The following is a 24715-nucleotide window of genomic DNA, read 5'->3' on the forward strand; positions in this document are numbered from 1 at the left end:
GAAAGGTCACCCCGTGGCTTTGTTGATTAAAACTAAGCTAACGGGATTCAGTTCCAGTGCATTTTAGAAGTCCTGGGTCAATTTCTAAAGCTAATTTATGTTAAAAGTCCTTGAACCAAAAGCAATAGTATTAAATGACAACTGGGAATTTTAACTTTTCTTCTCAGTTCTGAATAAAATAAGGGGGTTGGGCATTCTTTCATTATTTTTAATTTATTTTTTAATTGCTTGTCTTTTAAAGAAAGAAGGGAGAAGGATAGCGAGGTAAAAACATCCATGAGAGAGAAACATCCATTGGCTGCCTCCTGCACTCCCCCTACGGGGGATCGAGCCCGTAATCCAGGTGCCCCAACCAGACATGGAACTATGACCTCCAGGTCCAGGGGTCCACGGTCAACCACTGAGCCACTCCAGCTGGGCTTGGGTGTCCTTTTATATTTTCATATACGTCAAAAGGGTAATAGGAAAATTTTATTGTCAGTTCAACGTGCCACAGTCATGGATTCACACTGCTTGGGTAGGTTAAGGTCCTAGGAGAGGGAAACTGGTGCCTCCAGTTGCTTTTTTCATAAAGCACCTACTCCAGCCTGTCTGGGGGAGCCAGCAGCTCTCCTGGGAGGGGTGGTACTTCCAGCCTTGACTTTGACGAACTTTGATCAGGAGTCAGAAACCATAGTGAGTACAAAACCACAACGGCCAGGCCCCCAGCACCAGAAGGTGAAGCCCATCAGAGAGCCTCTGACCACTGTTACTTGCAGCATTAATAAGAGACTCACAAAAAACCAAAGGCCTATTAACTATCCCAGCCCCACCTGGGCTCACCACTTACTTGGGGTGTGGGCCCCGGAGGCAGAAGGAATATAGATGGTTCCAAAGGTTGGAGAGAGAGGGTCTGAACGGCCCAGGTCCAATAAAAACAAGCCAGGGCCTTAATAACTGCATGATTTTGGCATCAGGAAACACATTCTTAGTTCTTCTAATGGCTATGATATTTTTATTTTCTTTATTTCATGGGCTTAATTGATGCTTGAAAGAATTAAAGCAATAAGACCCCCAGACCAGAACTTCCTCAGCCAGCACAATTGGGCTACTTTTCCCAGAGCCCGCCTCTTTAAGGAACAAGTCCCCACATTCATTATTAGGATTTTGGTGGCCCTATTATTAGATTTGGGGCTTAGTCAGAGCATACTTTGAGCACAGGAGCCCATAGGTTCCTGCTGTGATTAGAACACTTCTCTGGGCATATGCATATCCCCAACCTGCCTGTCAGAGATTCTTCAAAAGGAGAAATCATCTCTTTGTCTGAAGGACCTTGAACCTCATTAACACCCCAGCGTCTATTAGCACACACACACAATGGATGAAAATTAGGATATCAGCCTCCCTTTACCAACTGGCTAACGTGTCCTTTTATTGAATTAACATATATATATATATATTTTTAATATATTTTATTGATTTTTTACAGAGAGGAAGAGAGAGGGATAGAGAGTTAGAAACATCGATGAGAGAGAGTCATCGATCAGCTGCCTCTTCACACCCCACACTGTGGATGTGCCTGCAACCAAAGTACATGCCCTTGGCTGGAATCGAACCTGGGACCGTTCAGTCCGCAGACAGATGCTCTATCCACTGAGCCAAGCCGGTTTGGGCCGACTTAACATATATTTTTATTTCTAATCATTGGGTCCTTTACCATGAGAAAGGCACTATGCTGAATAAAGCCATTATCTTCGTGTAGCACAAAACTTTCTGATTATAGCTACTTTCAGAGCGTGTTTGAAAATGACAGACTCCCTTGGTAATACTGACGCAGTGCATCTAGGGCAGGATTTTGGTGCCCGTGTTTTTAACAAAAGGCCCAGACGATGCTTGGGATCAAGTCGTTCTGCTGGGAGGCTTCCCAGTTTCCCCAAAGCCCTCTCGGACGGAGGCGCTCCCGATTGCTTAGCAGGTGTGACTCATCACCGCAGAGCACAAGGGAGGAGGTAGTTACCTGAGGGGTGCTGACCTCCCCGTGTGGCCTGAGAATCCATTCGCTTTCCTTGGTCAGCCACGCAGCTGCCTCGTGTGGGCCAGACAGTCTGAAACCCCCACATGCTCCTCACCAGACAGTGACGGGGCCAGGGGCCCTGTGTGCCAGAATTGATTTTCTCCGCTTGAGTGCTAGACCTGGCTTTTAATTATAAACACTGTCTTGTTGAATGTAGCCTATTGCTCCAGCATGTCCAGTTCTCTCCCATCCTCCCAGGCCGCAGGCACCCTTCCCAGCCAGGGTCATCAGCATACGCTGTAGAAAGTGCCCGTGTACCCTGTTCATCTGAACTTGGCCACAGCTGCCTCCACCATCCGAAAGTCCCCTTCCCTGTATGATGAGCCCGTCCAGAAGCATCTCTATGCTTCTGTGTAGTTTTTACATAGGCTTGAAGCTATTGAAAACCAATACACTGTAAGGGATTTTTACTGGAGAGAAACCATTTGTTAAATTCTCAGAGCTACAGCCATGATGTAAGGAAATGGGAGGCCAACTAACTTGGAGTCTGTTTTAGTTAACGTTTACCTTGTCGATGTTCTCACCTATTGGACGGGCAAAAATATGTAACAGAAATAGCCACATAGAAAGCCAAGAAGTCTCATGGCTGCCGAGCCACCTTGGAGCTGTGCCCTGACCTCCTGCTCTGTGGCTCAGTTTTTCCAGCCATATTAGGCATGGTGATTCCTGCCGCCTGCTCCACTCAGACCTACGGAGGGACCCTAGACGATGTTGGCTGGGCTTTCTTTCCAGAGAAAATCTAACTGTTGCAGTTGAATATTATCTTCTGAAACAAGGTTTCCTCACCCACCACTATTCCCACTAGTGCCTGGAATGGTGAGAAACGCTTACATGGAGGTGAATAGACAATTCACTGAGAATTTTTCCATGTGTTGTTGATGGAGCAATAAGTCATTGCTTTGAAACCTCTGGGTCTGTGACACGAGGAAAATTACAGCTTGTGTATATCACATGCAAGGCCACTCTGTACTACATAATTATACATTCTAATAATTGCTCTTATAGCAGGGGTGTATATTTTCTTTATTTCTTTAAAAACAACTTCTCAAAACACACATTCCATGTCTTAGCTTCAGTTGAATGTACTTCTTAGGAAGGATGTATGGGACAGAGGTTGGCTCTCTGTGGGTTGTAAACACAGGATCCATTGTCATTTCACAAGTAGAGTTGGCCAGGGGCTGATCCCCACTAACTATGAAACTAAAGGACGGAGCCCTTGAACCCAGGAGGCCCCTGTTTGCGCTCCAATGATTCCTCTTCCCTATATCAAAATTTGTTTTGAGACTCGAGGTGATTATTGCCTCAAACACAAAGGGCGATCTTATTTGATATGTCCCAGTGAACCATCGTAATAAAATGAAGGTCTGTTAGTCAAACATCATTTACGGAACAGAGGAGCTGGAAACATCTAAGCAATATTGCTTTCTACACTGAGAAGTGGGAACATACAGGAAGATGCTTTGTTTTTGTTGCACTATGTGGGGCTTTTGAATCACACTCTACATTTATAGCAACTGCTATAAAGGGACCCTCCAATTACAGAGGACTGGAACCCAGCGGGCACTCTTCCCCAGGATAGTCATGTCCATTGAGGCCCACGTAAAGACACCTTTCCAAAAGTACCTACATAACTTTATGTGCCTGAAACATATGATATTAGAGTTTGGAGGTTTTATTTGCTCTTATATCAATATGACAGACTACTTCTTTTCAATCCTCCGGATAAAGCTCCATCTTGTCCCTGTATCATAATTCAACTTTAAAGTGAGTTAGAGTACAGGGATCTAAAAGTAAAGTAAAAGGCGTTCCGTGGGGGGGGGGGTCTCAGTACTAATCATGGGACAGCGCCTCTAAGACAGACTATCAGTGCGTCCATTAAAGTTTGCCTGGGCTGTTTTCCCCTCTAAAACAATAATAATAATAATAATAATAATAATAATAATAATAATAATAATAATAAATCTGGTTCTATTGCTTCACCCGAAAAGGGGATCCATTAAGGTGTGAAATGGTGAAATGTGGAAGTAAACAAATAAGTCCCAATATTTTAAGAGTGCTCATGTTGGGATAGTGAGCCTCAGGGGTTTTCTTTCTCTTTTTTTCTATAAAGTTCTTAATGCCCTTAATTGCTTTTATTTAATAAAACAAATGGTAGTTGAAGAAAAGAGAGAAGAAGAAGCAGATGTGAGCTTTATGGGATGGCTGTAGAACTGAATCTGTGATGTCTGAGCTGGACTCCGTGGTGGGTAGAAGGATGTCCCAGCCCATTGCCTCAAAGCCCCCGTACGGAGCCTGAGTGGCTGGTCACACTGGGACACGGCGGTTCTCTCCACCTCCGCTTCCATTGCACCCAGCACCCCCTTCACTTCTGCGGCCCAGTTCTCCCAGACGCTCATTGGCAAGAGCGCCATCATTACAAATCATTCTCTGCTCTCCTTGTCATTCTGTTTATCTAATGATCCCCCAAGGTTTTGAACTCAGAGCTTTGGTATGAAATTCAATCTTCATTGAGTTCACAGTTTTTGTGTTACCCAATGACGAAGTGTGATGAGGTAATGTTTTCTGGCTGTCTGGCCCAAGATTTGAACCTTTAAAAATGAAAAACATTGAGAACTCAAAAAGCCAGCATTCAGTATTCTAACAATGGTCTTAAGTGGATAATGCTGTTTTCCTAGTGTTAATTCCAAAGTGACAATACATCACTGTTTCTGCTGCAAAATTGTAATTAGTCATTCTCTGTAGCAGTAGTAATGAACTCTAGCAATTTAAAAGAAAACTGTCTTTTCCATCAGAGACTACTTGGTGGAGTAAGTATCTCTATATTAGAGCAACAGCTGAGACCAGTTTGGCTCTGTGGATAGAGCGTCAGCCTGCAGACTGAAAGGTCCCAGGTTCGATTCCGGTCAAGGGCATATCCCCAGTAGGGGGTGTGCAAGAGGCAGCTGATCGATGACTCTCTCTCATCGATGTTTCTAACTCTCTATCTCTCTCCCTTCCTCTCTGTACAAAATCAATAATATATATATATATATATATATATATATATATATATATAGAGAGAGAGAGAGAGAGAGAGAGAGAGAGAGAGAGAGAGAGAGAGCGCGCAACAGCAGGCCTGAGGGGGTGAAAACGACCCAGAATCACTGGCTGGAGAGGAAGGGGCTGGAGAGTGAAAGGTGCTGGAGGAAGAGGCATCCTTATTTAGGTTTCCGTACACTAAGGCAGGACAGGACCAGGGTCCCAGCACCAGCATATCTAAACAAACTTGTCAAAGGATTCTCCTCACTCACAGAAAGAGCTGTGTTCAGAAGCAGTGGGAGACTGACATGTCTGGCCTATAAATCATGCCTGGCCCAGAACTTTCTCAAAGTTTATCTTGCATTAATTATACTTTTATAATCTCTTTCTAAAACTGCTCCTTTTTGAACTCCTTAAGGCACTTTCAGATATAAATGTGAAGAATGCATACATTTGTGATTTGCCTTCAGAAAGAGCCCCTTTGTATCATCATATTCCACATTTTGGGGGTTCGTGGGGGTCCCAGAGAAGCAAGGAAAGAAAGGGCTTTCTTCCAGCCCAGAGCGGCTCTGAGCAGACCTCGGGTCACCCCAGCTCAGAAGCCCCAGAGGCTGTGCTGATGGGACCATGGTCCACGGGGGAGATCGCTTCAGGCTGCAGGAATGGGAGAAAAGCTGTTCAGACAAGAGTGACTCGGGGGCAACAGCTTGGACACTAACAGGCCAGAGGCAGGGCCATGACCTTCTCAGCCAGCTCCTTTCATAGGAGAAATTAAAGGCAACCTCCTATGTTACTCAGGCAAATAAATGAAGTCTGTGACTCCTCAGCCGGTATGTGCCTGATTTCCCTTTCTAAGTCCCCGACACTCTCCCTTCCCATTGTTTTCCATCTTTGGTGCATTAAGTTTTCCCTCCTACTGAGTCACCAACCTGGAGAGAGGAAGGTTCTGAGTTTTCTCACACAATGGAGCTATAAGGAGAGCTATCTATGTGAGCAAAATATCTTGAGATTATCTCCTTTAGCTCCTCTAAGGCTGAATCAAACTCCCAGGTCATCGCTGAAACTTGGTTCAGACAGGGCCAACACTTGGGAAATATCATCACCATCATCATGACCAAAATGACCCAAAAAAAAGTTTTAATTTTTTTTAGGAAGTTTGCCTAGAGTGGAAAAAAAAAAAAATACTTTCATTGAGTGTTGGCTCTGTCAGTATAATCAAATCAAATGGAGATGTTAAAAGAAAGAATATCTGAAAATCAAGCAAGATTATGCCTAGGGAAACCAATATGAAGTCCCTAAAGGAGGAAATGGCTTAAAAGTATAGTATTCCAGCCGAAACAGGTTGGCTCAATGGATAGAGCTTCAGCCTGCAGACTGAAAGGTCCCAGGTTCGATTCTGGTTAAGGGCATGTACCTCAGTTGCAGGCAAATCCCCAGTAGGGGGTGTGCAGGAGGCAGCTGGTCTGTGGTTCTCTCTCATCGACGTTTCTAGCTCTCCCTCTCCCTTCTTCTCTGTAAAAAAATCTATTAAAAAATATATTTAAAAAAATAGAGTATTCCAGATAATTTGTGTAATCTCAAATGTAGATGTAGGCCCAATTTTAGTTAACCATTGAGCTACTAAATGTCAACAAAACCACACCCCCACCGGTGCCCTTTGAAATTTAAATCCTGGTGCATAAATTATGTTCATATCCCCACATGGTCCTGCCAACAGCCAGACCAGTGCCGTCCACTGTAACAGAATGGCCGGAGCCCCGCCCCCCCTCTGGAGCAGCACTTACAGAATAGAAAAGAAACTACTGTGTCAGTGGCCTTCAAAGATGACTCGTGTCAATACAAATTCCAGGTTATCTCTGGCACGAGCAAGTCAGAAAAACAAGGCATGAACTTTGGAGACTTCATTTTTAATTCCCCTAAGACAGTGGTCGGCAAACTCATTAGTCAACAGAGCCAAATACCAACAGTACAATTGAAATTTCTTTTGAGAGCCAAATTTTTTAAACTTAAACTTCTTCTAACACCACTTCTTCAACATAGACTTGCCCAGGCCGTGATATTTTGTGGAAGAGCCACACTCATGAGGCCAAAGAGCCACAGTTTGCTGACCACAGCCCTACGAGATATCAGCCTTCTGGCCAAGTTGTATATGATATTTTGCCAGAAGCTTAAAGAAGAGGTCATGTTTCCATGACTGACAACTTCCTTGAAAGCAGCAGGATTGAAATCTGTTGGTTTTCGCTGACTGAAGATTGTGTCGATACGCTTTGAAAATGGGCTGAAGTGACCCAGAGAGGAATCGGCCTCTGATTTAGGCTACAGCTCCTCCTAGAATTGCTCTGTTCCTGCGAAGAAGGAAGTGCTGGGTCCCTTTGTGGCTCTTCACTTTAGTTCCACCAGCTTTTTCCCTCCGTGTTCCTCTCTCTCCTGCCCCCAAAGCCCCACCTAGGCCAGTAAATGCCCAACTTCAAAGTTTCAGAAAATGGGCTTGCATTCCATTCTTTCAGGAAGTGCCTAGCAAGCCCCACCCTTAGCTCAGGCACCCTCTTCACAAGAACATAAAGGATTGCCCGACATCCTGGCACAGCCCTGCATGGCAGTCCTCAGACAAGAGCAGAGGAGTTCAAGCCCCTCCCTTTTGTGAAAATATTCCTAAAATAGTACAGCTCTGGGACTAGGCCACATCATACCAGGTGACTAGCATGTGAAAGAAATCTCCTTGGAGATTAAACCATCTCTCTGGGGTTCCTTGCTCACTTTGGGAAGGGAAGCACTAGGTCAGAGACCCATGGACATATCTGTGGTGCCGCCTTCCCTCCCTTTCCTGTGGTTCCTCCAGCCGAGGGGGATGAGCTCATGTGCTAACATACCGGCCCGCCGCCAGCCACTCGCATCCTTTCTCTTCAGTGCTCTGCATACTTTTATCCTTCTGCCGCCCCTACTCCCACCAAAATGTGGCCTTCCTGTGTCCCTTTCTCCAGACCACCAGGCCCCCAGACTTAACAATCCCTAGTGCCCTCTCCCTGGCCTCAAAAGGCAGATAATTGTGCTGGTAAATCCACGCCCAGGGAATTTCCCTCCCGGGAACAGTAGGGCATTTTAAGAGGGATCTCTGCGAGATGCCCTCAGAGGACTCTTGAGGTTGAGAATATCAGACCCAGTGGTAGGCTGGACATGCCTGGGGTGTAGGGGTGGGAAGAGGATGTCTCAGGCAAAGCAGTTTTGGAGTTCCACTCAGCTCACCCCACAGGCATTAGTGTCTTGGGTTGGGAGGAAGCAAAGAAGGAGGTAGGATGAAGGAGACTGTTGAGCTGAGGAAGGAGAACGGAGCTCAGAGATGGACATTGCCCACACCAATCTCCCTCTCCAGCTATGTGACCCTTCAACCCCATCCTGCAGCTCATTGATTGAAACAGTAAGTGTTTCATGCTCTTCTTGAAGCTTGCTTTAGACCAAGTAATATGACAAAGTCCCTGCCCTCAAAGAAAGAAGTCTAGAAAACATGGAAGGTCCCAGTGGAAACTGTGATGGCCAGAAAGAGGGCAAAAAGTATTGCTACTCCCATTGGGTTTCTTCCTTATTCATGATTATGCCGCTTCACAGGGGAAGCTCCCAGAGAAACAGAGTGAGCCGTTCAGAATCGGGGTGCGTCCCCACACGGCCTGGCCACTGCATTCCTCTGCCCTGTCCCAGCCACATCTCTCAGCCTCAAGAATCCTCCTCCTCGGTGAACAGGGAGCGGGTTGGTGGCTGCGGCATCAGAAAGGGGAATGGGCCAAACCACTAGCACTACCCCCATCCCCCATTGCAGGTCTTCAGACAAAGAGCAAAGACTACTCTTACTAAGCATGAGGTCACCTTTCTGTACCCTGGATTCACACTGTTTATTTGGGTTCTGCGGCCGAATTCACTCCAGAGTTTATCTCTGTGACCAGAACCCAGCACCCAGCTAGGAGAGGCCCCTCCAGGTTTCCACCAACCCCCGCAGCCTTTAATACCTGGAGGCTGGAGGAATCCTGCAGAACCCCGTTCAAAGGCAACAGCGTTGAAGGAAAAGCTCATCAGCCTCAAAGTCAGACCAAACTAGGTTTGAATCCTGACCCTGCCACTTTCTATTTGTGTGGCCCTGGAGAAAGGTCCTAGCCTTTAGGAGCCTCCAGTTCTTTATCTGTAATAGGGATAGTAATACCTACTTTACACAGTGGTGGTGAGATTTTTAGAATAACATATGTAGGGCTTGCATCAATCCTGGCTATTACACTTATAACACGATGACCACCCGTGACCATTAGATGGGCTTTTAAGTTTATTCACAGGAGACAGTTCATAATGTTTGCATGGCTTAATGTGGTATTTGACAAATGTTTTACCATCTTCCTAGAAAGCAGGGTCTGTTTCTTCATTCTTTTATTTTATAAACTATAGGCCCGGGTGATTGTCTCAACCTGGCCTGTGTCCTCTCGCAGTCCAGGAGCCCTCAGTGAATGTCCAACTGATGGCTTAGGCCAGCTCCCCAAAGGAGAGACTCCTACCACCACTGCTGCACTTGTCAGCAGTGAGCCCGGCTCAGGGCTTCTGGCTGAGCAGCGTTCCCCCTGTGGGAGTGCACTGGCCACGAGGGGCAGCTCCTGCATTGAGCTTCTGCCCCCTGCTGGTCATAGTGCATGCCATAGTGACTGGTCCTTCCACTGCTTGGTTGATTTGCATATTATCCTTTTGTTATATAGGATACTGTGGCAGCCCTCCCTGCCAGCTCTGAGTGGGGAAGGAATACAGTGGGCAACAAAGAGCTTTCCATATACATTGACAGACAGTTAATGACAAAGTCTGATAAGGAAAGAGGCAGGAAACCATGAAAGAAATTAGCAGGTGGGCCTCATTGAGATTGGGTGCCACCAGGGCAAACCTCTCTGGCAAGTGACTTTGAGCTGAGACATGAGATGTGAACAGAATTTAGCCAAGCATACATGGGGGGAAAGCATGTTCCAGGCAGGACACATACAAAGGTCATGAAGTAGAGATGGCCATGGAGTTGAAAGGTGTGGCGCTGGCAGGCGGGGAGGAAGGGGAGCTGGCAGGGGGTGAAGCTGATCGTGTGGGGCCTTACTGGCCACATCGATATTTGGGATCTTAGGCATATGGAAGCTGGGGAGGAGGTCTAGGATGCGCATGATCCTGAGATGTGAGGTTCCTGTGGCTGCCTTGTGGATGTATTGGGACGTCAGCAACAACGTAACTTTTTTTCTAATTTTATAATTCGCGGATTTGGGGCTCATGGATGTGGAGGGCCAACTGTATAGCCTTACTGAGTTAGGTTTAAATGGTAGTTAGGGGAGAGGAGGCACCAGGCAAATCAGTAAAAAGCCTGTCTGTTTCAGTATTGTTCTGTATCACTATAGTGGCTTAAAACAACAATTTGCTGCTTTCCCTCACGGTCCTGCGGGTTGACCTGCTTGGCTGTGTAAGTGTCTCATGCAGTTGCAGTCAGATAAGTGGCTAGAGTTGGATTCATCCCACGGTTGAGTGGACGGGTCGTCCAAGCTGCTGGGTGTCCTCGGTCGCCTCGGCCTGGCCTCTCCCCACAGTGAAGCGGCCTAGACTTCGCCCACGGAGGCTCGGGGCACCAACAACAGGGAGCAGAAGCTTCCAGGACTCTTACCAGGCACAGCATCACTTCCATCCTATTTCCTTATTCAAAACTGACACTGACTGCTCCTGACCATGAGGGAGGGCCCATGCATGTGGGAGGGAAGGAATGGATGCAGCCACCTTCCAGACCAGCTACCGCCAGGCAGGGAGAGAGAATAGTTTGGAACCAAAGAGATCCTCTCTGCCCAGGCTGCTGAGAAAGGGCCCCGCCTTGCTGCTCTTGGGTGGCCCGATTACCAAGGCAGCAAAGTCACATTTGAGTAGATATCATTATTTGAAACAGTTGAGCAAATATCATTATTTGAATAAGGGTGGAAAACTATACCACACTTACACTCAATAGATCAAGCAGTTGGTGGGGGGGGGGGGGAAGAGGCTTTAACTAATCTACTAAAAATAATTAGTAAATAGTAAATAAATAGTGCATCCATAAAATAGAAAAATTCATATTATTATTTAAATTTGTAAAAACTGACTATAACTTGGGCAACAAAGAAAACCTAAATAAAAAAAATAAAAAAAAGACAGTATTTTTACAGGCCACATTTTCTCACCACACACACACATAAAAATCTGGAATTTAGCAAAAGGGAATAAACTTTTTTTTAAAATAAAAGCACTTAGTTTTAAAACATGCTCATAAATTACTGTGCAGTTGAAGAAAAATTAAAACTACAATTACTGGGATTCTGGAAAAGTGCTAATTGGAATGCCACAATAAAAACTTATGGCGTTTGGAAAAATCATAGACCTAAATTTTATTATTAAATAAAAAAAAATGAAAACAAATGAGCTATGTAAGCATTTAGTTAAAACTTAGAAAAGAATCTAAAACAATCTAAGGAAAACAGAAACAAGGACTCTAATAATAAAAGAACAAATTAATGCTCTGGCCAGTTTGGCTCAGTGGATAGAGCATCGGCCTGCGGACTGAAGGGTCCCAGCTTTGATTCTGGTCAAGGGCACATGTCCTGGTTGCGAGCTTATGGTGTGTGCAGGAGACAGCCAATCAATGACTCTGCCTCTCATTGATGTTTCTATCTCTTTCTCCCTCTCCTTTCCCCTTTGAAATCAATACAAATATCATTAAAAAAAATATTAAAGTAGAACAAATTAATTAAAACAAAGCAAAATCAATAGAACTGAAAAATAAATCTTAAAAATTTGCTTTGGCAATGCCAATTTTATTGACAAATTTCAAAAATTTGTCAATAAAATTGGCATTGCCAAAGCAAATTTTTTTGAAAGTCAAAAAAGAGTCATAATATATAAATATGTATAATAATACTATTCTAATATTGATAATATAAGCAATATTGCCACAAATAGATTTCACTGTAATAATTTTCTGTGTGTGAAATACACATCTGTAAAAATGCTTTTTAAAATCTTGATGAAATTGAATGATTTTCTAACAAAGGATAAATTTGAAAATGGATTCAAGAAAAAGTACAAAATCTGTGGTACAAAACATTTTAAATTATCAAAGATCTGTATCTAGAAAAACAGCATGTTCAGAAAGATTTTGAGAGAATTTTCTGTTTTTGATTATTTCATGCTATTTCAGAAATATAGAGCACATAAAAAAATGAAAACCTTCCCAATTTCTCTTGTGAAGTTAACATAACCTTGATGACAACAGAGTAAACAACAAAAGAAAAATGGTCAATCTCTCATATGAAATTGGATGCAAAAATCCCAAGTCAAAGATTAATAATTGATTCTAGAACTTTTCAGAAGTTTATTTTAGAAATGTAGTGATAATTAGAAGTTAGATAAACTCTTAATGCCCAATAAAAAATTTAATAACTGCCCTAACTGGTTTGGCTCAGTGGATAGAGCGTCAGCCTTCGGACTCAAGGGTCCCAGGTTAGATTCCAGTCAAGGGCATGTACCTTGGTTGTGGGCACATTCCCAATAAGGACTGTGCAAGAGGTAGCTGATCAATGTTTCTATCCCTCTCCCTTCCTCTCTGTAAAAAATCAATAAGATATACTTTAAAAATTTAATAACTGCATTTTTGATAGATTATGCAACCATTGAAAATGTCAGGGGAGAAATGGCCACAGCATGTTATTTTAAAAAATTTGTATAGGGCAACTCCATTTTTGTAAATATATGCACCACTGTGTGTGTGTGTGTGTGTGTGTGTGTGTGTGCGTAAAAAGAGCAATATCTGCAAGAATAAACACAAACTAACTCTTTGAGAATTATAATTTAAAACTCTAATCTTTTTTCTTCCTTCTTTTGTGCATTTTACAAATTCTCCACAAAGAAACTGTAAAACTTTGTAATCAGATGGCGGGGGGAAAAAGTGAATGTTGTTAAATAAGCCTTATCTCAGCAGTAATCCTTAACAAACCCTATGTTCGCATATGTCCCACTAAAGATGTACCATTTTTATTTCTACCCTTCCATTTTTCTTGTTTCCTCTTGTTACCAAATATTTCCTTCGCGCTTTCATCTAACGCTCAGTTTGGCATCTGAAGAAGTTATTAAGCGGAGCGTGCCAGCATGTGTGTCAGCAAAATGAATCAACTGAAAGGATTGACCTTGGCTCCTTTTCCATGAGCAGCACATAAAAGGCAGTCTATTATGTGAAATTTATAGACAGGGCAAGTTCAAGGTGGAGGGATGGGAATCCAGAAGGATCCTGGCCTCACCACTCACAACACACCCTTCTCTTTGCCCCCAGCTCAGCCCTTGATAAAGAAGAAAAAGCAAGACAGATTCTCTGTGCCACTTTGTCCCTATGATAGCACTGGGCCTATGAATGAAAGCTGTTAAATAAAAAGCCGAGTATGGTGGCTTCATTTTAAATGATGGGCCAAAGCTGGAGTGTAGGAAAGGAAAGGGGTGGGATGTCAGAAAGAAATGCAAAGGGGGCATGGCCAGAGGCCAGTTCCTGCTCAAGAACTTGGATATTTTCCCTTAGAAGGCAGGGAGGCATTGAAGAGTTTAAGCAGGAAGACAATGTAAAATCTGTGTCTATGTGTATGTATATATTTATACATGTAAATATGTAAGCTTTTATTTATATAGGCATATATACATCTTGTATATATACATGTGCATACATACACACACACATATATATGTGTGTTTCTGTGTGTATGTACATCAACACTTTTATTTGTATATGTGTGTAGACTTCTCCCATGTATATAATTTACATATGGAAACCAAAATATCACTGGAAAAGAGAAAGGCTGAAGGCAGGAAGATTGGTTTACTTAGTGGGTGATTATAGAAGATGAGCAATAGCGAGGGTGGGGAGAAATGCATGGGTGTAAAGGATTTTTAAGAGACCGAATCAGAACTCTGCTTCTTCCTGAATGTGGCAGAAGAGGCCACCCCCCAGTTCCCACTCCCTCTATGCAAGGGATCAACCATAACTGACTGACTGCCTATTACCTCAAGAAGAGAGAATCTGATTGGCCTAGCTCAGAGTAGGTATCCACCCCTGGTTCAAGGGAGTATGACCAAGAAGGCCAGTCTCACAGAGCACAAATATGATTGTTTGTGGGATCATTCGACTGCTGCCTCTCTCCACCTGTAGACAGTGTTCTTCACCAGGGCAGAGGCTGCTTTTGGTTGCTCAACAGTCAGCAGCACCTCAGAAGATGTCCAGGTCATAGTGAGCACTCAAACACCATTTGTCAAAAGGATGAATGCACAAAGGACTTAACAAATGAAGAGAATCGTGGGATAGAAAACACTGTGAAGTCATCCAATCGAGCTCTCCATCCATTCACTGCTCATGTGTCTCATGTATCGTTAGAGCACCGACTTCAGCAGGATTACATCAATTGCCTTCAATAGGCCAATGAGCTTTTGTGGTCTAGCCTGAGAACCGATCTCCATTTACAAGAGTGACTTAAGTTAGAAATTATGCTCCTAATTCTAAACAAATGACTTAAAACAAATTTTGGAAACTCAATCCATTTGTAACTTGAGAAATACCTTCAGTCCTCCCAACAAGATAATTAATGAACTAGGCCAGAGAGAAAAGGTATTTGTCAGAAGAAACTTGGCATACATGTTATACTTTTTCCATCTAATTATTTTCGTATTCTTCCTGTGAAACCCAATTTCCTTAAGTGACCTCTGTTCATAGGGAACTATTTTGTCTAATCTGTGGGAGTGTGGCATATTTTTAATGATCTCCAAAGGCCAGCTCCCTCCACACTGATCGTGCCTGATACCTAAATAAATGTTTTATAACACTCAGCACACATGAGATCACCACTGGCGAGTCAATTGCACACAATCAGCCCACAGTTCTTCTCACATTCCCCTTCATGCGCAAATTCAAATTCAGACCTCACAGTTTTGATTTTAGAGGAAAAGGGAGAGAGAGATGAAACCTCAATGCCTCCTACATGCACCCTACTGGGGAGCAAGCCTGCAACCCAAACATGTGCCCTGGCTGGGAACTGAACCAGTGATCTCTCCATGTCTGGAACGATGCTTAACCAACTGAGCCACACCATCCAGGGCCAAGCTTGAGTCTTTACCATGGTAACAAAAGAGCAATGATGAAGAGTCTAATTTTGAAATTCAATTTATTAATGTTTTATAAATATGACTAGAGGCCCTGTGCACAAAGGTTCTGGAAGAATGGGCCTTCCTTCCCCTAGCTGTGGGCACTGCCTTTGCTGCAGCCAGAGTTGTCATTTTGCTCAGGCCCAGAGCTGCCTTTCTGCCTTCCCATGCTGCCCAGAGGCCTGGAGCGGCTGGGGCAGTGCAGAAGCTCAGCACCTGCATATGCAAATTAACCTACCATCTTTGCATAATCACTCTTGATTGGCTGGTGGGCGTTGTGAAGGCACAGTCAATTTGCATCTTACTCTTTTATTAGTGTAGATAAGCAACTGGAAAACACGCAATACAAAGTGTTAGCCAAACTAAGTAGTATTAAAAAATGTGCAAACTGCCCCAAAAGAATTCAGATTAAAATATTTGAGTAAAGGGTTCCAAAACAACTGGAATGTTGATTTAATCATAAAACATTAGGGCTGAAAGACCCTTGGTATTATCTAGCTAGCACAGCTCTGTTTTACAGATGAAGAAGCTGAGGTCCATAGAGAGAAAGTGACATCACAGGGAGTGCCTGGGGGGCAGAACAGGAGGCAGCACTGCCTCTCAGGCCTAGCCGGCAGGGCAGGCCACAGCCCAAACCTCCAGCTTCCTGTCTCTGTTCTCCTTGGACCATTGGTGTCTGCCATTCAAAACTAGCAAAAAGCCAGAACCTGGCCCACACGACCTGTATACACCATGATTGTATCAGTGCGTGTCACTTCCAATTTAAGTAAAGGGTTTTGTTGAGGGACAATTTTCTTTGATAAATCAATTAAAAATAACTATTCGTGAAGGCAACATGTTAGCATGACTAGTGTGGTGGAAATCAAGGGGAGCACACAGGATGCTTGCCATCCTTTCCCCCAAGAGCCTAGATGTCCAGAGACCATGAGAGAGTGGCCAAGGAGACCTGGATGCACAGCCGTGAGTTCATGGCTTTGATCCTCTGAGAACCTAAACTTGCAGGGAAAATCAGAGCTTTCAACAAAGGCTCACTCCACCCCGGAAACCCTCAGGGGTATGAGCAGTATTTGTTGAGTGCCAACTTGAACTTGAACCATGTGCTACTTTAAAGATCTCAAGAAGAACCCCCAGATGCTGCCTCAGAGACGCTCACCCACCAGCTTGGGAGAGATGTTCATACAGAGAAGAGTACCTAGTGGCATAGTATTATCTTTTCATGGAACAAATATTTGTGGAAGGCTTGGGATGGACAAGCAATAAAAGAGCAAGAAATTAATTAAAAGGTGTAAATCAGGACTCTGCCTCTTTTAAAAAAATAAATCACTAACAAGTGTGGAAAAAAGAAAGATGGAAATCAGGACCAGATCACAAAAGAACTGAAATGCTATCAGAGGGGGTTGGGTTTTATTCTCAACATGATGGAGAGTCATTGAAGGATCTTGAGCTGGCAGTGAATTGGCCAGACTCATATTCTGGAATGATCTCTACATAGCTAGGTCAAGAGCAGATGGATGGTGGCCAAGGGCCGCTTTGTGTGATACCATCTACAAGCGCTTCAAGAGGTTCTTTGTGCTTCAGTCTCTCCTCAGGATAACACAGTGCAAAGAGGAGCAGTGCCTACAGCAAGCAGAACTGGTTCAATGCAACTTTTATCAGGCCCTGGCTGGGCAACCTTGGGCACATTATTTACCTAAAGCTAAGCTCTCCCTCTTTTTTTTCTATACAGTGAAGCTAACAACACTTAGCCCAAAAGGTGTTGGTAATAAAACAGATGATGTGCCTGAACATTTCCAGCAATCCTCCCAGCACCGTGAGATTCAGTCAGATAAAAGTGGCCTTTCCCAGCCTAGGAGGGACGCCACCTAGCACCCTGCCAAGCTGCCACTTAGCAGGAGATACTGTGGCATTTTCCTCGTGGAATTTATCCAGAGCATTTTGTTGCTAATGTGTGAAAATAATGGCCATTCATTCTCCATCAGTGAGCGGCCCCGAGGTCAACTGAGATCAAAGCTCAATCTTAGATCTGAGTCAAACCGCCCAAAAACAATCCTGCGGAGAATTAAACTGGGTTACACAGACCAGTGTGGGGACTGAGGGCTCCCATCGTCCTAGCAACACTTGAAGCAAACACTGGTGCAGATTTGCTGGCGTGCACGGCGCTGAGCACATCTGGCCTTCCTATTATCCTCGCGCAAGCAAAAAAAAAATGATGTCGTGTAAACTGATCTTCAGGCCAATTATATGGTCTAAGTGTTACAGTGTTTGTATTGGCTCCTCAGGCTCCAGGTTTTAAGGACTTCATTTTAGCCACACCCCTCCCTGAAGCCCTAACTGCATCTTACTGTAACTGACCCCAGGGATTTGTTTGTGCGGAATCTGCACCTTTTGTTCAGGATGGTCAGTGTGCGTAAATGCTTCATCAGTCAACTGGGTGTGCAAAGCACTGTGGGAGGTCCTATAGGAATAAGTTGCAAGAGTTATGTGGCTCCCCAATAAGGGGTGTGCAAGAGGCAGCTGATCGATGATTCTCATCGATGTTTCTAACTTTCTATCCCTCTCTCCTCCTCTTTATAAAAAAAGTCAACAAAATATATTAACAAAACAAAACAAAAAAAGCCGAAACCGGTTTGGCTCAGTGGATAGAGCGTCGGTCTGCGGACTGAAAGGTCCCAGGTTTGATTCCAGTCAAGGGCATGTACCTTGGTTGCAGACACATCCCCAGTAGGGAGTGTGCAAGAGGCAGCTGATGAATGATTCTCTTTCCTAATTCTCTATCCCTCTCTCTTCCTCTTTGTAAAAAATCAATAAAATATATTTTAAAAAATAAAAAAAAAAGTTACGTGGCAGTGAGATGATAGAAGAGGGTGCAGAAGGGGGCGGGCTCTGGGGGCTGCTCTGGTCACACGTCCAACGCTACATTTTGGCCCTGAATGCCAGAGCTATCACAGAGGCCAGGTATGGTGTGCAGCGGTTCTCGCCTGCAGCTCCCTTCGAAGGCACTACGCTAGAAGTCAGCAAACCTGGTACTACCTGCAGCTCACCTTTCCCCAGTACATAAGGTCATTATTGTGTCTGTATTTCCCCATCTAAGACTCAGCTTCATTTTCCAAACACCGTGTGCCCGGCATCACCAGCATTGATGAGGTTAATGACTGTCAGTGGCAGGTGGTGCTGTTATCCTCACATTGGGGTGTCATGCAGCAGGGCAGGGCAGAGACGTGAGCTTACCCTCCCCTCTGGCTGCTTAAGGAGTGCTCTGGGCTGTCGTTCTGCCAGCTCTAAGGGACTGGGGGCTCTGAGGAACCACAGCCCAGTCCTCTGGAGCAGGGGACAGTGAGTGCAGTCCCAGGGCCCCACGGGAAGGAGGCTTCTTGCCCTCCCCTCCTCTGCCCGCCCCAGCGCCCTGCAGCTTAGCCAAGAGGCCATAGTGGCAGCTGCAGGGACTGCCTAGGGAGGTCTTTCTCTCCTATTCACCCTCCCTCCCCCCCCCACCTCTAGATTAGTGGGCCTCCTCTCTTCCCCAGCCCACCTACCATTGCTGATTCCTAGAGGAAGGGAGAAGCTACACGGGGACCTGACCCCAGGCACCAGCACCAGCAGCTCCTTCCCCAGGACTGGAATTTCACCAGGGAAATGAACCTCTCGTCTCTGGGTCTGACTTAGCACGTCTAGGAACGAAGGGCAGAATGCACAGCACAGTAAATCCCAGCTCTGACTCGTCCATGACAGGAATGTATCACAGATGGTAACCATTAGGGCTCTAACGTCTTGAAGGAAAGAGCTTTATCCAGAATCATAAATAAACCGTAACCAAGGCTTAGGTTTATAAACCTGTAAAAGACGACTGCATGCCCCACTGGGAATTCACAGGACTGGGTTACAACATCAACTGACGCAGGAGCTTGCTCTGGGCGTGCTGGGCGATGCAGTGAGAAGACGGCAATTTCTTTCTGCAGTTAGTGGACCCCCCCCAATCTTAACCTAACAAAGTCAGGCCCTGACTACATCTCATGAAATGGGAGCTCAGAGAAGATGGGGTGCTGGAATCTAAATATGGCATTGTCATTCCTGAACCAGTCGTGTAGCAGCAAACTATAAAACAAGGCCACTCCCTTCAGAGGTTTTCATCTGGTCTGGGAGGCAAGGCACTCACAGATCAAACAATGTTAGCACGCAGGCTTGGTGTGTGGCCGAGATTATAACTAGAGAAGAGAAGAATTTGGGGGAGAGGGGGGCGGAGCTAAGGCTGAATGGAGGCTGGAATCTTTGGGAAAGCTGTGTGGAGGGAAAGGGACTTGACTTAATGGGCACCTATGAGCAAAGTTTGCTCACTTCACATCTCCCAGCAACATACGTGTGTCCCTGCGGTGACTCTCATCCCAAGCCGAGTCTCCAATCACACACTTGTATATCCTACAGCAGTGGTCGGCAGACTGTGGCTCTAGAGCCACATGAGGCTCTTTGGCCCCTTGAATGTGTCTCTTCCACAAGATACCATGTGCGGATGCGCATATACAGCTCGATTGAAACTTTGTGGCCCATGCGCACAAGTCGGTTTTCGGCTCTCACAAGAAATTTCAGTCATTGTACTGTTGAAATTTGGCTCGGTTGACTAATGAGTTTGCCGACCACCGTCCTACAGGTAGCTATCCTGAAGGTGATTGTTCCTCAAATGCCACCCACCCCGCCTCTTCCTCGTTGTGTGGCCTTGGGAAAGTGACAACTTTTCTGAGCCTGAGTTTCCTCATCTGTAAGTGCAAATGGATAATAACCCTGGCTGACAGGGCTGTTGAGATTAAAATCAGTGACCTCTGGGTGTGGCTTGACCCTATTTCTCAGTTAAGGTCAGGCCCCTTCTTCTCCTCCTCCTAGAGAGGCAAACTGCAGGGAAAATGCAGGTTAACAGGTAATTTGCAAGCTTGGGAAAAGGAAACAAGATGCCTGTTGTATGCCAGTAGAGTGTTGGCATGGACACTGGTCTGCTGTGTACGTATTTCTCTCAGGCTGCCCACCACCGCTCCCACCTGCCCTGTTGGAAGGTCCTAGCTTCAGCTCACATCTTCTCTCTGATCTCTTCCAGGGGCGCTGCATCAACTTCACCAGAGTCAAGAACAACCAGCCTGCCAAGTACCCCCTCAACAACGCCTACCACACCAACTCGCCGCCTCCTGCCCCCATCTACACCCCCCCACCTCCTGCTCCCCACTGCCCTCCCCCACCCCCCAGTGCTCCCACTCCTCCAATTCCATCCCCCCCTTCCACTCTTCCCCCTCCCCCTCAGGCTCCGCCTCCCAACAGGGCACCCCCCCCCTCCCGGCCACCTCCCAGGCCTTCCGTCTAGAACCCAAAGCTCATGCTCTGGGCTCTCAGAAACTCTAGGGAGGAGACTCCTCTGTGGTGTTAGAACGAGTCTTCCCGGGTAAAGGAGGCTTCTGCTTTGGAAATGAGTGGCGACAAAGCCCACTAAACGTTCACACATTTTAAAAACTGATTTTTAATGCCAACGTGCCGACAATTGTCATCAGCGGAAAGAAATCGAACTGTTGAAATGCCTGAAAACAAATGACAGGGCACCTGCAGTCACAATTATAGCCAGCCAGCCATCACCTCTAGAAGGTTCCAGAGACAGTGAAACTGCTGAGATGCTCCAAATGGGATTGTGTCTCATTATGGAGGCCAATAAGAAATCATTTCTCTGAGGGTGAGATGCAGAGTTGGATAAGAAATCACATTGCTGAGTTTCTAAATGGTGCTTTCTCGCCTTCCCTCCAACTCCATCATTGAACCTTGGACCCTTGGCCCAGGAACCAAGGAATCCTCACCCCTTCCTGTGCACCACCCAGGAAGGTGGAAGCCCTTTGCCTACTCATTTAGGGGAAGATTGGAGTAGCCACCGTGGCAAGAAACTCAACATCAGACAGATATCCAAAAGTATGTCTTACTGGGGTTTTCAGAGGAGCAAAAACACACCGTATTTTCCTTCCAAATCCTCCCAGCTTCCAAGTGAGGAAGAGAGCAGGTGTTCGCTGATGGGAAAAGGTATGTTGCCATGTTGCTGTGTATGAGAGTCAGGTGTGTGCATTGATAAGGGGCACACTGATGGGAGCATCAGACAGTTTCTGAAAACCACAGCCATCAGCAGCTGGGCATGGCTGGCTTTGGCCTACATCTCCCCAAATCATAGACAATACATTGTCAAAGAGCAACCTGTTAATGATGCATGTTAAAAATATAGATTGGCTTTGGTTTAAATCACTTGAGACAGGAAGAAGTGATTGTGATAAATGTGAGTTGATCTTCCCAAAATGGCACCACTAGCAACTACCACACCATTTCACTGATTTTATTCTTCTTTCTTGGGAAAGTTATTCACCTGAGACTTCTAGATAGAGCTGCGAGACAAGGGTCCTGGCATAATAAGGAAACTATCACCTGGTTATTTGATTAACCACAAAAAGGCACATATGTGGATGCAAATAGATTTCTCCTTGGCTTTTCAACATGCTTACAATTTATTATCAGCTATTGACCCCGAGGAAATACACCAGAAATGCTCTGCCTGAAATTTCCACCATGCCTGGGGCCCACTCCATCGTTCTAAATCCGTTGTGAGCAGAAGCCCTGTAAACACGTTCTAAACACTGGGTCTCATCACCCAACGGTGAAAAGAGGGCCATTGTTGAGGGCCTCCTGCACCAACCTGTTCAAAATTATCTCCTCCTCCAACTTTCCACAGTTCTTAAAATTCCCCTCCCAAGCTCCTTAAACCTTTCCAGGAACAAAGTAGAATATAAACATAAGTGTCGTGCTTTGGGCTCTGGTCTCCAAAGATCCTCCAAGAACCCATCAAGCCAGACTCATTGTTTCACTTTGCTTAGAACAGAGACATGAAGACCTGGCGTGTGTTCCATAAACACCGATTCTTCTAGCCATGACAGACAAAGCTAATCAATCACAGCACTATTTCCCGTGCAGCCCAATGACTTCTTCCTCAGTCCTCAAATGACAACTCCAAAGAACCACCACTCACCTATTAGAGGAGAGAGAGAGAGAGAGAGAGAGAGAGAGAGAGAGAGAGAGAGAGAGGGAGAGAGAGAGAAGAGCCACGAGCTCTATTGGCCAACCCTATTTAGAAAACAACAAACTTGGGGGAATGGGGAAACCCTTAGGAAAAAAAGGTACAGTCAGGGGAAAACAGATCCAGGCACAGTGCCTAGATTACAGGCACTAAATGTGTAGTGTCGATGCCCAACTGACACTTCTCCAAGTGTACCTCAGACTCAGCCCTTCTCCCAGCCTGCCACTCCCAGAGAATCCCCCAGCCTTCTCACAGAGCTAAAATCAGAGATGGTGTCCAGGACTTAGGAAAGCAACCTCCCTCTCCAACCCCCAACCTGGCCTGTATTGTCTGTTTTTAGAATACTAGGCTTCTTCTTTAAGATAGTCCTTCATGAAGTTGGAGCCAGAATGTCTCAGCCACTTGCAGGGACATTGCTGGGCTCCAGAAAACCATTCCATAGAAGAATGGGACCCCCAGGCTCACAGTGTAGGGATGTTGAGCCCATGACAACTGTTTTGACTGCTGGCAGTACAGAACAGTCCACCCCACACCACTGCCGCATGACTTACTGCGGCCTTAAGAAAATCCAAGCCTAGATGCTGACATTGCGAAAAAAATCGGGTGCGAATGCAACATTCGGGAACTCAACAGCACATTAATCAGAAGCCCTGTGCAGTTTCTGAGATGTTGTTTCGTGAACTTTTTTGATAAAATAGGGAGCTGCAAATATATGATGATTTTGAAGAGGATTCGCAGGGTTTGTCCTTAAAACTGACTCATTGTGTCATCCGTAGTCACTTAGAATTACAGTTGAGAAGGAAAAACACCTGAACTGTATGAACAAGGCAATATTTCAAGAGTAGGCTATTACAGGCAGGAAAATTCTTGAACTGGTTTATAAAATCTATCAGTACTTGTATCATTCCCTGTAAAAGGCAGCAGACATATGATTGTGATCAGGAAACTGCACAAAATTATTTTTAAACCCCCCATGTTGTTGTCTTTGTGAAGTTTTTTTTTTTATAATAAAACCCGACATTGTGTTGTATATATTCGTATTCCATGAGTTAGATGGAAGCATTTCCTACCCAGTGTGAATAAAAAGAACAGTTGTAGTAAATTATTATAAAGCCAATGATATTTCATGGCAGGTTATTCTACCAAGCTGTGCTTGTCGGTTTTTCCCATGACTGTATTGCTTTTATAAATGTACAAATAGTTACTGAGATGACGAGACCCTTGTTCTCACAGCATTAATAAGAACCTTGAGGGGTCCCCTGTGTTAATGACCAGCCCACAAACAGTTTCTGGCCTGGAGCTTGGCACATATTCCAGTGAAATACAAGGCCTCTCTTTTCCCAAGGTCAAGAACAGAGCTGGAGGACAAATTAAAAAGTAGTCTTGGATACCTGGCCATGGGGAACCTCACTACAAATATCACTAGAATGGGCAGAGATGTTCGCAAACTTTCATATAACTAAAGTCCAAACACTGTCAGATAAGGGAAACCATCAAAACATCAGGGTAAAATAATAATAATAATTGTGAGATAATGAGCAACGATTTGAGCCCGACGTGAACTTAATAAAAATAATTAATGCTGTGTGAAATGGGTTGAATTAGTTTGCAAACCTTTATAAGATGTACGCAGTAAAATGCCTATTAATGCACACCAGTTGGGAATGGGGTGTTCTGGTCAGTTGCCTTTTCTAGTTATCTGAGCTCTACTATATTATCATACTTGGATAACCAATTTAAAAAAAAACTAGAATATGTTTTTTAAATACACTTAACACTAAACTCTTCTTCTAAGTCTTTTTTTTTTCTTTCTGTGATAATTCAGAAGACAGTTATGGATTTCCAGTTCCTCTGAGTCGTTATTAAAAAAAATTACTAATTATTGTACCATGCTATAGGAGACCAAGCTAAGACTGTACAATGACGAACTCTGGAAGTTGCTTTTTATAAAAAATAAATAAATAAATTCCTAAAATCAACTCTTTTGCTGGTTGTCTCTTTGTTATAAAAATAAAATGTAGATTGTTCAAGAGTTTAACAATCCTGGTTATAATAAAATGGCTGCCCTTTGCAACTGAAATTACGTTTCACAAATTATGTTGTGTCCTCTGCCAAACTCCTTACTGTGTTAATTACTCTTTCTTCTTTAGCTGCCCAGCATTCAAAATAGTCTTTATTTCCAGTAATCATTTTACATTTTAAAAAGTAATCAATGCTAAGTGGAAATGAAAGATGGAGACCAAGAATGCAGAAGAAATATGTTGTCTCATTTAGGATAATGTGCCTGCAACAAAAACGTGGCTATGATTGATTTGACTTACAGAGCAAGTATTGCAGAGGTTTGCAGCTGCTCAAGAAACCCAGCAGTATTA

The 24715-nt window shown here is 44.6% G+C and overlaps 1 protein-coding gene across 1 annotated transcript in view; it reads left to right on the forward strand.

Moving 5' to 3' along the window:
• The window catches only part of ANTXR1 (ANTXR cell adhesion molecule 1), a 206561-nt gene extending 182713 nt beyond the window's left edge, over positions 1-23848 (forward strand). Inside the window, exon 18 of the mRNA XM_036435582.2 lies at positions 20346-23848. Within this exon, the coding sequence (XP_036291475.1) occupies positions 20346-20606 (261 nt within the window). The 3' untranslated portion in view covers positions 20607-23848. The remainder of the gene's footprint in view (positions 1-20345) is intronic.
• The last annotated feature ends 867 nt before the right edge of the window (positions 23849-24715 follow it).

Source organism: Pipistrellus kuhlii, unplaced genomic scaffold (assembly GCF_014108245.1).
Source record: "Pipistrellus kuhlii isolate mPipKuh1 unplaced genomic scaffold, mPipKuh1.p scaffold_m20_p_13, whole genome shotgun sequence".
NCBI classification, from domain to species: Eukaryota; Metazoa; Chordata; class Mammalia; order Chiroptera; family Vespertilionidae; genus Pipistrellus; species Pipistrellus kuhlii.